The 12,337-nt window shown below is 55.0% G+C and overlaps 1 protein-coding gene across 1 annotated transcript in view; it reads right to left on the reverse strand.

Annotated features, from left to right (window-relative positions):
* Positions 1–12,337, reverse strand: part of SKAP1 (src kinase associated phosphoprotein 1) — a 64,396-nt gene that overhangs the window by 16,635 nt on the left and 35,424 nt on the right. The window contains exons 4-8 of the mRNA XM_050985509.1: positions 4,066–4,143; positions 3,346–3,429; positions 2,904–3,028; positions 2,384–2,447; positions 1,846–2,037 (exon numbers count right to left, since the gene is read on the reverse strand). Of these exons, the coding sequence (XP_050841466.1) occupies positions 1,846–2,037; positions 2,384–2,447; positions 2,904–3,028; positions 3,346–3,429; positions 4,066–4,143 (543 nt within the window). The remainder of the gene's footprint in view (positions 1–1,845; positions 2,038–2,383; positions 2,448–2,903; positions 3,029–3,345; positions 3,430–4,065; positions 4,144–12,337) is intronic.

Here is a 12,337-nt window from a genome sequence, read left to right on the forward strand (position 1 = left end):
TTTCCCATCCAGGGAAAACCCATTTCCTGCCCGCTCCTTGTCCCGTTCCCAGGCACATTCCTGGAGGATTTGGAGCGGGGAAATCCAGGAATGGGATCCATGGGGACAGGAGCTGCTCCTCCCCACCACCCGGGGGTTTTCCTGGGATCAAATCCCATGGATCCAAGGGTTTTCCTGGGATCAAATCCTACGGATCCAAGGGTTTTCCTGGGATCAAATCCTATGGATCCAAGGGTTTTCCTGGGATCAAATCCCATGGATCCAAGGGTTTTCCTGGGATCAAATCCCATGGATCCAAGGGTTTTCCTGGGATCAAACCCGATGGATCCAAGCTTTTTCCTGGAATCAGGCCTGGAAGGGAAGCTCTGCCTTCCCAACTCCACCCAACACTTGGATTCTCCAGGACTGAATCCGAGGGAAAAGCTGGAAAACTTTGGAAAATTCCACTTCTCCCTCCCACCCCACTTTTGGGATCCTCATCCCGGGGGTCCGGAGCCGCCGCCGCATCCCGGGAAGCTTCGGAATCTCAGCGGAGCCGAGTTTTTAATGGAGCAATTTGATTCAATTTTCCAGTCGATAAAATTCCCCGGCAGCGCTCGGCGCTTCCGAACGGACACCTTCACTCCTGATTTAACATTCCCATCGAATCCTTCCCGGGAAATTGGAAAAATTTATCACCTGTGAAATTTTATTTGGCCTCGGCCGCGTCTGTTTTTGTAAAACTTCATTAACGCCGAGGAAATTATCTCTCCGCGGCTTTTCCCGGTTTTTTTATTCCCGTCTCCCGGGTTTTTTCTCCGTGGTTTTTGGTCAGGAGGTAGAGGAGGGAGAAGGGGGAGGAGGGGGGGTGGGATCGGGGATTTTCCTGGGGTTTTGGGGGCTTTGGGGTGGAGGGAGATCCCAAAACTTCCCAGGATGAACCGTTGGGTTGTCCCAGGAGAGCTGGGAAGCCAAATCCATGGAAATCCATGGAAATCCATGGAAACCCATGGAAACTGATGGAAACCCATGGAAATGCATGGGAACGCATGGAAACCCATGGAAATCCATGGAAACCCATGGAAACGTATGGAAATCCATGGAAATCCATGGAAATGCATGGTAATTCATGGGAATTCATGGAAATCCATGGAAACCCATGGAAACCCATGGAAATCCATGGAAACCCATGGAAACCCATGGAAATGCATGGAAACCCATGGAAATGCATGGAAATTCCTGGGAATTCATGGGAATTCATGGAAACCAATGGAAACCCATGGAAATCCATGGAAATCCATGGGAACGCGTGGAAACACATTGAAGTCCATGGAAACTCATGTAAACACATGGAAATTCATGGGAATTCATGGAAACCCATGGAAATCCATGGAAATCCATGGAAACACATGGAAATCCATGGAAATCCATGGAAGTCCAAGGAAGCCCATGGAAATCCATGGAAACCCTTGCCAGGCTACCTCAGGAAAGCTGGAAAACCTAATCCATGGAAATCCATGGAAATTCATGAAAACCTATGGAAAACCCATGGAAATCCATGGAAATTCATGTTAATCAATGGAAATCCATGGAAAACCCCGTGAAAATCCATGAAAATCCTTGAAAAATCCATGAAAATCTGTCAAGACTCTGAGGGCTGCTCCAGCAGAATCCCCGGATCCGAAATTCCCAGAAAAACCAGGTTTGGATTTGGGAGGTCCATCAAAAGCTCAGGATAAAGAAATGGGATAAAACCTTGGAATTTTGGGTGGGTTAAGAGCGGAGATGTGGGAATGGCGCCGGTGCGGGAAGGGCCGAGGTTTCCTCACGTTTTTCCAAGGAAAAGTTGGGAATCTGGGAGCTCACCTGGCATCACCTCGTAGATGTCGTCGCCTTCCTGCTCCGGCTCCTCCGGATTCAGGGTGGAATTTTGGGAATTGTTCATGGAGTCGGAGCTGTTCCGGTCCTTGGAGAGCTCTTCCTCCCCCTCCTCCTCCTCCTCCTCCTCCTCCTCCTCCTCCTCATCCTCCTCGCAGGGAATGGTCAGGGAGCTCAGGTCTGCCGGGAAAGAGGGAAAAAGGGATGGAAAAGTGGGAATTCTCCTGATTCCGGAGGGGTGGGATCGAGATCCAAATCCTGCAGCCAAGAAGGGGCAAAAAAAACAAGGAAAAACCCAAGGAAAGATGGAAAAAACCAAAGGAAAGATGGGAAATCCCAGGGAACAGCCACGAATTCAGGGATGAATCCTGAAGGGGCACAGCCGGGGGGTTCCAGAGGTTCTGGAATTTTCTCTGCTTCCAGCTGGAGCAACTCCCCACAAATCCAGGGTGGATGGAAAGCCCCGATCCGGGTGGGAAAACGCTTCCCAAAGATCCCAAAAAACCGGGAGCGGCTCCGGACTCACCCCTGAGGAGGAACTGGATCTGCTCCACCCAATCCTGGGCCTCGGCCGGGCTCGGAGCTGTGAACTGCAGGGAGAACCCGTTATCCCGGGATTTGGCATTTGGCATTTGGGATTTGGGATTTGGGATGAGGGGACGGGGACCCACCATTCCCAACCCCGGGAAATTCCTGGGATTTATCTCCTGGCTCCAAGTGGGAGCAGAGCACGGCCAGGATATCCCAGGAAAGCTGGGAAATGTAATCCACAGAAATCCATGGAATTCCATGGAAATCAATGGAAGCCCTAGCCAAGCTATCCCGGGAAAACTGTCCGGCCTAATCCATGGAAATCCATGAAAATCCATTCCCATTTCTCCCTGGCTATTCCTGTTTCACCCCCCCAAATTCCCATTTTTCCACCAAAATTCCTGTTTCCTCCACAAAATTCCCATTTCCACCCCCAAAGTCCCATTTCCCCCCCCAAAATTCCATTTTTTTCCCCTGAAATTCCCATTTCCACCTCCCAAATTCCCGTTTCCCACCTCGTAGGAGCGTTTTCCAGGACAGAGCAGCTGGAAGCAGCATTTTTTCCGGGAATCTTTCCGGAGCTGGGAATCCAGGCGGGCCTGGTAGCGCTCGATGGGAAAGGAGCCTTTGGGCTGCTTGCCTGGGAAAAGGGAATTGGGCCAAAATTGGGATTTTCCAGCTTTTTTTCCACCCCTGGATGCGGCTCGGGGGCGGGTTTCTCATGGAGGGAAACTGAGGCACGCGGCCGGAAAATTCCAGGAAAGGGGAATGTCCAGGAAATCCGGAAAAGGGAAATGGCTGGGAAATTCTGGGAAATGGCCGGAAACTCCCCTTCGCTCCAATGGAAAAAACCCCAAATCCAGGTGGGATTTCCCCTTCCAGGAGCTGGGAATTGCAGCTTTCCATGGCCAGACCCGGCTTTTCCACCCAAAAGTTGGGAATTCTGTTCCCACTCACTTTTCTCGTTGGCGTAGTAGAGGAAATTCCGTTGGGTGAGGACGCACCAGCGCTTGTGCCACTCGGAGCCGAAGAAGCTGGGCTCTGGAAAAACGGGAAAAAACGGGAAAAAATGGGAAAAGTCAGGGAAAATCAGGAGAAGCAGGGAAAAGTCTCCATTTTATCCCCTTGGGATGCGTTTCTCATGGATTCGATGCTGCCAGGGAACGCGTTTGGGGTTCAATCCCTGGGAAATGTTGTTAAGTCGGAAATTAGCGGGAGTTAAGCCAGGCCTAACTCCGAGCTGAGCTCAGGGAAAAGCCGGGAGCTGTTTCTGCCTCTTCCCATCAATAATTCCCGAGAAAATCCCATTAGGGAAGGGAATAATTTGTGGCTTTCACGGGAAAAGGGAGATAAGGCCGAGGCTGATTCCGAGCCCGGCTCTTATCTCCGCATTAAACGTGGGATGATCCCGAATCCCTGGAGCTTTTCCCGGCTTTTTCTCCTCATTAGTTTTGCCCTCCAGGCCTGGGCCGGGCTTAATTTAATTCCAGGATTTAATTTGGATGCTCTGGAAAAGGGAATGAGCAGGGCAAGGCGTTGGAAAAACCTGGAAGCTCCTGCCGGTGGAAATCCGTGGATTTCCTGATTTTTCCTGGTTTTTTTTAGGCTGGAAATTTGGGATTTTCCCAAATTTTCAGGCAGCAGCACTGGATCTTCTCCTGGAGTTCCAGGTTTTACCTCGGGATCTCTTCTCCAGGAATCCTTGCTTCAAAATATTCCCGGAGTCCTGGATGGGCCGTGGGATCTCCTCCAGGCCTGCAGGGAGCAGAGCCAAGGAAAATCTTGGAATTTGCCATTCCCATTCCCACATCCCAAGGTTTCCAGCCCCTTTCTTTGGGGAAGCAGCGCTGGGGGTGGGAATCCCAGTTTATCCCGACCCCGCTGGTATTCCCAGGATTGGGAATAGGGAACAGGGTCTTGGAATTCTGGGATTCAGTGGGACGAGGCTGGAGCTGCCCTTTTTCCCCTGGAATCTGGTTGGGTTATGGACATGGAAAACCCAATTCCCATGGAAAACCCAATTCCCATTTTGGATCTGCCCATGGAATCTCATCCCGGAGCCTGGAAGGGCTCTGCCATTCCCAGCTCATCCCAAAAACCTGGGAATGCTGGGATAGCGGGAGGTGACCCTGGATGAGCTTCAGGATCCCTTCCATCCCAAATTATCCCCCAATAAATCCACACAAAAGTGAAAAACACGGAGACAAAAATATAAAAATATAAAAGTACGGATCCATGGCTTGAAAATCCCTGGAATTCCTTCCCTGTTCCCCGGTTCTTCCCTAACCCCAACATTCCGACCCCGGCCCTGATCCACAATGAGCCGGAAAATCCTAAATCATTCCCTAATGGAGCGTCCACCCCATCCATCAGCGGGCGGGAATCCATCCCCATTAATTCCCTAATCCATGATAAACTTCCCGTCCTTTCCTGTCCGCGCGGGGACTCCGTAAATCCCGACTTTTGCTCGGGCTCCACCGGAGCGTTCAGGTGTGCTCCGACCCTTCCTCGTTAGCCCGACGGCCTCATTTTCCCGGGAATGGCCTTGGGGGCCTCGTTTTCTGGGAATGGCCTTGGGGGCCTCGTTTTCTGGGAACGTCGAGGCCTTGGAAGCCCCATTGCCTGGGGAACGGCCTTGGAGGCCTCGTTTCCTCGGGAACGGCCTCGGAAGCCTCGTTTGCTGGGAATGGCCTTGGAGGCCTCGTTCTGTGCGCAAAAAACTTGGGAACTCTGCAGGCAGCAAACTTGGGAAAAAAGTTTGGAGTTCCGGGAAAGCTTGGGGGTTCTGGAGGCAACAAATCTGGGAATTTTAGACGCGGGAATTCCACAGGCAACAAATTTGGGAATTCCAGAGGCAAGGAACTTGGGATGACTCCCCGCAGCCGGGCAAATCCAGGGGGACCCCAGGTTTTTTGGGATTGAGCAGGGCTGGGGAACGGCTTCCATCAATCCCGGCTCATCCCGGGCTCAGCCCTCTGCCCCCGCATCCGGCCGGGAAGCGCGGCCGCAGCTCGACCGCGGCTTTTCCGTGTTCCCGATAAGGAACTCATCCATCAGGGCCCGGGGGAAGGCAGAAGGGCGGGAAGGGGGTTGGATTTATCGGGAATGTGTCATTCCCTCCACACGCCCCGCGGGATAAATGGATCCTCCATCATCCCCGGCCGCTCCGCACCTGCGGCCGCGCGCGCTCCGGGATGACCGGAGCCAAGGATTTGATGGATTCTCCCGACTTTAATGAACGTAAACAAACAAAGGAGAGAGGGAAACATCAAATAATTCCCGTGACAGCTCCCAAAAGGAGCCGGGAGAGCGGGAAGCGCTTCCCAAAGGGAGCCGCGTTTGATGTGGGATCGGGATTTGTAAACAGCCGCAGCTCCGGATCGCGCCTTATCCAAATATTTCCCTTTCCCAGCGCCGGCTGAAAGTTGGGATTGACGGCTTTGGACTCTTCAACTTTCAGCTTTCACCCCGCGGCTCCGGAGGGAGGGAGGGAGGGAGGGAGGGAGGGAGACCCCACCCCCCATTCCCGCTGGAATTTGTTCCCTAATTTCCCCTTGGAAAAGCTGATATGGGCCAGCTGGAGATCAGACTCCCAGAGCTGCTTTCCCCCGGCATTCCCGGTTTTCCAGAGGGTCCCGAGCGCCTCCAAGGACCTCTCGGCTCCAAAGGAGGAGGGAGGGGGGAGTGACCTCAATTCCTGCTGGGATTTGTTCCCTAATTCCCCCCTGGAAAAGCTGATATGGGACAGCTGGAGATCAAACCGGTCCCGCTCTTCCCGCTCATTCCCGCTTTTCCAGAGGGTCCCGAGCCCCTCCAAGGGCCCTGCGGCCCCAAAAGGAGCCAGAGGAGGGAGAGAGGGAATGGGAGGGATGAGCCCCATTCCTGTCGGGATTTATTCCAATCTCCCCATGGAAAAGCCGATCTGGGGCACCCGGAGACCAAACTGGAGCCGCTCATTCCCGGTTTTCCAGAGGTTTCCCGTTTTTCTCCGGTCTCAGCCCTCCTCCATCCCATCCCTTTTTTCCATCTGGGCCAGGAGCTGCCCATGGGTCAATCCCAGAGGGATGAAGCTCCCCCGGCCATGGATAAACAGGATTTGGGATGCTGAGCCCAGCAAATCCCAAATCCTGGTGGGATCCTCCTGCCCGGCCACCCCCTTTTCCTTATTCCCAACAGGGTCAGCAAATCCAGGGGAAATCCCAAAGTTTGAGGAGCTGAAGGTGTCACAGAGAGGGAATTCCACCTTTAATCCCGAGCTGAAATTCAGGAATAAAAGGAAGGGAAGGAAAGGACCTTTCTGCCATAAATATCCCGGGAATTCCCACCGGCACTCCGGGGTTACATCCCGGCTCTTTAAAAACGTATCCCAGGAAAATCAAGCACCTCCATCACCTTCCCGGGAATATTTACGGCCTCTGGGAAGGGCTCGCCAGCAGAATTCCCACTTGGAATTCTCCCGGAGCGGGCAAAGGTCAGCGCAGGGATGGACGTGGCTGAAGGATTTCCCTCCCGAGATTCCAGGGTCTGGAGATCCCAACCCTGGAGCTGCTCCCAGGGGATTCTCCCGGGGTTTGGGGTCACGTCCCGGGGCAGGAATTCAGGGAAGGGCCGTGTCATTCCAAGGTTTTGCCACAAGGAAGCAGCAGAAGCTCAGGATTGGAATCGGGAGAGGCTCCGGCGGGAGCGGCAGCGGGGGGCTGGGATCCCAAATCCCAAATTTCCCACCCCAAAAAGGGGCTGGGAACCCCAGCTGGGATCCCAAATCCCAAATTTCCCACCCCAAAAAGGGGCTGGGAACCCCAGCTGGGATCCCAAATTTCTCATCCCAAAAAGGGGCTGGGAATGCCAGCTGGGATCCCAAATCCCAAATTTCCCACTCCAAAAAGGGGCTGGGAACCCCAGCTGGGATCCCAAATCCCAAATTTCTCATCCCAAAACCGGGCTGTGCTGGTCCCTAAAATCCCCTATCCCAGGGGGCTCCAGACCCCCCCTTTTCCCCAGTTTTAGGGTGGCAGCTCCATCTCCAATTCCAGCTGGGAATTCCAAGGGAAGCGGATGGGGGTTGGCAGGTCCCTGTCCCTGTCCCTTTTCCCATCCCAGTCCCTCCAAACCTTTTTTCCCCCATTTTAGGGTGCCAGCCCCAGGCCCCATTCCCATTAGGAATTCCATGGGAAGCGGGTGGGGGTTGGCAGGTCCCTGTCCCTGTCCCTGTCCCTGTATCCCATCCCATCCCATCCCATCCCATCCCATCCCATCCCATCCCATCCCATCCCATCCCATCCCATCCCAGTCCCTCCAAACTCTTTTTCCCCCATTTTAGGGTGCCAGCTCCAAGCCCTATTCCCATTAGGAATTCCATGGGAAGTGGATGGGGGTTGGCAGGCCCTGTCCCTGTCCCTGTCCCTGTCCCTGTCCCTGTCCCTGTCCCTGTCCCTGTCCCTGTCCCTGTCCCTTTTCCCATCCCATCCCATCCCAGTCCCCCCAAACCCCTTTCCCCATTTTTGGGGTGGCCGCTCCGTGCCCCATTCCCGCTGGGAACTCCGCGGGAAGCTCCAGCCCCGCTCCCTCCCTCTCCCTCTCCTGACCTCACCGCTTTTCCCCCCCCTCCTCCAAAAGTGCTGAGCGCGGCTTTCCCGGGAATTATTTATCCGCGGGAGAAATGATTAAAAAAATTATTGGGAAGAAAAAGGGGAGATAAAACAAAACATCGATCGCTCCGGCCGCATCCGCCCCCGGGAGCGCTGGGAAGTGACAGCGGATAAAGGATGGCGGGGCCGGGAAACAGGGAATGGCTTTGGGATGGCAGCTCGGAGTCCCACGGAGCCGCAAATCCGGGATAGGGTGGGTGGGGAGAGAGGCTCCAAACGGGCTGGGGTTGGGGGAATTTTGGGTTGGAATCCTGGTGGGATCAGGGCTCTGGGATCCCAAAATCCTGGTGGGATCAGGGCTCTGGGTCCCCAAAATCCAGGTGGGATCAGAGCTCCTGGACCCCAAAATCCTGGTGGGATCAGGGCTCTGGGATCCCAAAATCCAGGTGGGATCAGGGCTCCGGGACCCCAAAATCCTGGTGGGATCAGGGCTCCGGGACCCCAAAATCCAGGTGGGATCAGGGCTCTGGGATCCCAAAATCCTGATGGGATCAGGACTCTGGAATCCCAAAATCCTGATGGGATCAGGGCTTCAGGATCCAAGGAGGACATTGAGGCCTTATCCCAAAATTCGGGTTTAAACTGATCTCCAGGACCCCAAATTCCAGGTGGGATCAGGGCTCTGGGACCCCAAATTCCAGGTGGGATCAGGGCTCTGGGACCCCAAATTCCAGGTGGGATCAGGGCTCTGGGACCCCAAATTCCAGGTGGGATCAGGGCTCTGGGACCCCAAATTCCAGGTGGGATCAGGGCTCTGGGATCCCAAATTCCAGGTGGGATCAGGGCTCTGGGACCCCAAATTCCAGGTGGGATCAGGGCTCTGGGACCCCAAATTCCAGGTGGGATCAGGGCTCTGGGATCCAGGGCGGACATTGGGCCCTCACCCTAAAATCCAGGGATTTGGGATTGAACAGAACCCCAGGATCGGGATCCCACGGGAACGCAGCCCCTTCCCAGGCCGGATCCGATCCCAAAGTTTCCCCTCCTTCCCCCCTTCCCTGGGAAGGGAGGGACGGGAACATGGCCGGGAATTTGTAACGCTGACATTTATGGGAATTGGGGAAAGTGAGGATTTTATGGTTTATTGCTCTCTCCGTCAAAACCCGCGGCTCCATCCGAGGCCCGGGAAATGTGGGATCGATATCCCGGCCTTTAATATCATCCCAGAAAACCCAAAAAAATCATTATCCCGTTATTTTTATTATGGAGTTACGGCTGAAAAATGGGACCTGGGGTGGTTTCCATTTCCTCCGCGTTTTTTACGGGGTTTTTCCCTTTCCTGCTGCCTCTGGATCAAATCCCGCCAGGATGGGAAGCAGGATTTGGGTGGGGGTGGGAAGGGCCTGGCTCGGCACCGGGATCCCATTTTGGGAGCCCCAGAGTTCCGGGATGGGATTTGGTAGCCACACATTCCTGGGATGGGATTTTGGGAATCCCAGAGATTCCCACAGCTCTGGGATGGGATTTTGAGAATCCCAAAGCTCCGGGATGGGATTTTGGGAGCCCCAAACTCGGGATGGGATTTTGGGAGCCCCAAATTTCTGGGATGGGATTTTGGGAGCCCCAAAACTCTGGGATGGGATTTTGGGAGCCCCAAAGCTCCGGGATGGGATTTTGGGAGCCCCAAATCTCTGGGATGGGATTTTGGGAGCCCCAAAGCTCTGGGATGGGATTTTGGGAGCCCCAAATTTCTGGGATGGGATTTTGGGAGCCCCAAAGCTCCGGGATGGGATTTTGGGAGCCCCACGCCCCTCCTGACCCTTGGAAAGACAAATTCATCCCCATGAAGCCCCAGACTGGGAGCAGATTCCCACCGGGACAGAATTCCCGATGTCCTGTCGGGGCTTTGGTGGTGTCACCGCACCTCGGAATCCGAGAGGGTTCCTGGGATCCATCCCTTGATCCCAGTTCCCATTCCAGCTGCTGGGAGGGCGGGACTGGGAAATCCCAGCCTGGAGCACATCTGGGACACGCGGATTCCCGGGATTTACGGAATGGGGGAACAGGGAGCCAACACCTCCCCCTCACTCCGGAACCAGAGGGATCTGGGATGGTTTCCGGGATCCATCCCATGATCCCAAATTTTCCCGGCCTCCCAGGGGGTCCCTGCAGCGCCCGGAATGCCGAGATCAGGGTGGCGAATCCCAGCCTGGAGCAGCATCCCGGCAATCCCCGGGAATCCTCTCCGTGCCCTCCTCATTATCCCATTCCCAGCGGGAAGTTCTGAGCTCCTTCCCGGCTCCTGCTATAAAAAAGTGATGGATGGCCGGGAAAGCTCCGGGAGTTCATCCATTCTCCCATTAAATTTTCCTTTAATTGGTCCCGGAGTCAATCAGGAACTCGCCGGGCAGTGAATTAAGGAAAAGAGAAAGAGGGAAAAATCCGCGGAGCTGGGGGAGCCTTTGTGCTGTTCCTGGGTTAAAAAATGCCGGATTTGCTTCCAGAGGGGCTGGAATTCTGCACCGGGAGGGTCCTGCAAGGATGGAGGGATCTCCAGGAGTGGGGAATCAGCCAAGTGCCGCCAAATCACCAAAAAATCCTTGGAAAACGGAGGAAATCCGAGTGGGAATGACAATAAAGCGATGGGAGAGGGAGGGTGGGAAGGGTGGGTGATGAATCCATGAAATGTCCTGGGATTGGGACAGGATTCCTGAGATGTGGAAAGCTCTGGGAATTCCTGGATAGGTGGGAATGAGCCGGGGCAAAGCCAAGAGCAGCACTCGGAAGCGCAGGGAGACCCATCCCGAGTTTTCCTGGAATACTCAAGGAAGGGCCTATTGACCATGGAGAATTCCTAAAATTCCTTTGGAAACCTGGAGAGGGGAAAGCTGGGATGGGCCATTCCAGGGCCAATCCAGGGCCATTCCAGAGCCATTCCAGGGCCATCCCAGAGCCATTCCAGAGCCATTCCAGAGCCATTCCAGAGCCATCCCAGGGCCATCCCAGAGCCATTCCAGGGCCATTCCAGAGCCATCCCAGAGCCATTCCAGGGCCATTCCAGGGCCATTCCAGAGCCATTCCAGGGCCATTCCAGGGCCATTCCAGAGCCATTCCAGAGCCTTCCCCGTGGGATTCCAACTCCTCCATCCCTTTGCCTACGGATCCAAAGTTTGGGATTGACGCATCCCAGCCCCACCTGAGCCAGGGCAGGACCTTCCCTCCTGGAATTTTCTTCTCTTCCCCATTTCCCCCATTTTTTATGGAATTTCAGAGGGGGATCAAACCTCTCCCTGCCCTCCACTCACCTCCCACCCCTTCCCACCCCTCCATCCCTCGGGAACACCAGGATCAGTTCCATTCCTTGGGAACACCAGGAACAGCTCCATCCCCTCTAGGAGCTCCGGGATCGGCTCCATTCCCCCTCCAGGAGCCCCAGGATCAGCTCCATCCCTCGGGAACACCAGGATAGGCTCCATTCCCCCTTCCAGGAGCCCCAGGATCAGCTCCATCCCCTCTAGGAGCCCCAGGATCAGCTCCATTCCTTGGGAACACCAGGATCGGCTCCATTCCCCCTTCCAGGAGCCCCAGGATCAGCTCCATCCCTCGGGAACACCGGGATCGGCTCCATTCCCCCTTCCAGGAGCCCCAGGATCGGCTCCATCCCTCGGGAACACCAGGATTGGCTCCATTCCCCCTTCCAGGAGCCCCAGGATCAGCTCCATCCCTCGGGAACACCGGGATCGGCTCCATTCCCCCTTCCAGGAGCCCTAAATCTCCTGGCGGGAGATTTACGATTCCCATTCCCGTTCTTTACTGCAAATCCAATCGGGCAGTAATGGTGGAACACGGGAACGCCGTCACCCAGGGCTGATGGCTCCCATAAAACCGATGTCATTCCAAACGGATGAGTTTATAAACGGGAACAAACCCTCGGCGCTGACAGGAACATGAAACCCATTCACCATTTAAGCGCTTCCCATTTTTTATTCCCGGGATTCGCGGCTGCCGGGGAACGCCGAGCGCGGCCGCGGGGAGGGGATGGGATGGGCTCGGGATCCTAAAACCGGGCTTAAAATCGCCCTGGACCTGCTCAGCGCCCAGCAGGATTGATCCAATTCAGGCTTTGGGAAAGCTCCCGGTGAGCCCAAGGGGTCATAAACCCCAAAACCGGCCCTAAAACCGGCCCTAAAACCGGCCCTAAAACCGGCCCTAAAACCGGCCCTAAAACCGGCCCTAAAACTGGCCCTTAAACCGGCCCTAAAAGCAGCCCTAAAACCGGCCCTAAAACTGGCCCTAAAACCAGCCCTAAAACCAGGCCCAAAACCATCTCAAATCTCAGTATCCATCAGGATTGATCCCTT

This window comes from Serinus canaria, chromosome 27 (assembly GCF_022539315.1).
Source record: "Serinus canaria isolate serCan28SL12 chromosome 27, serCan2020, whole genome shotgun sequence".
Taxonomy (NCBI): domain Eukaryota; kingdom Metazoa; phylum Chordata; class Aves; order Passeriformes; family Fringillidae; genus Serinus; species Serinus canaria.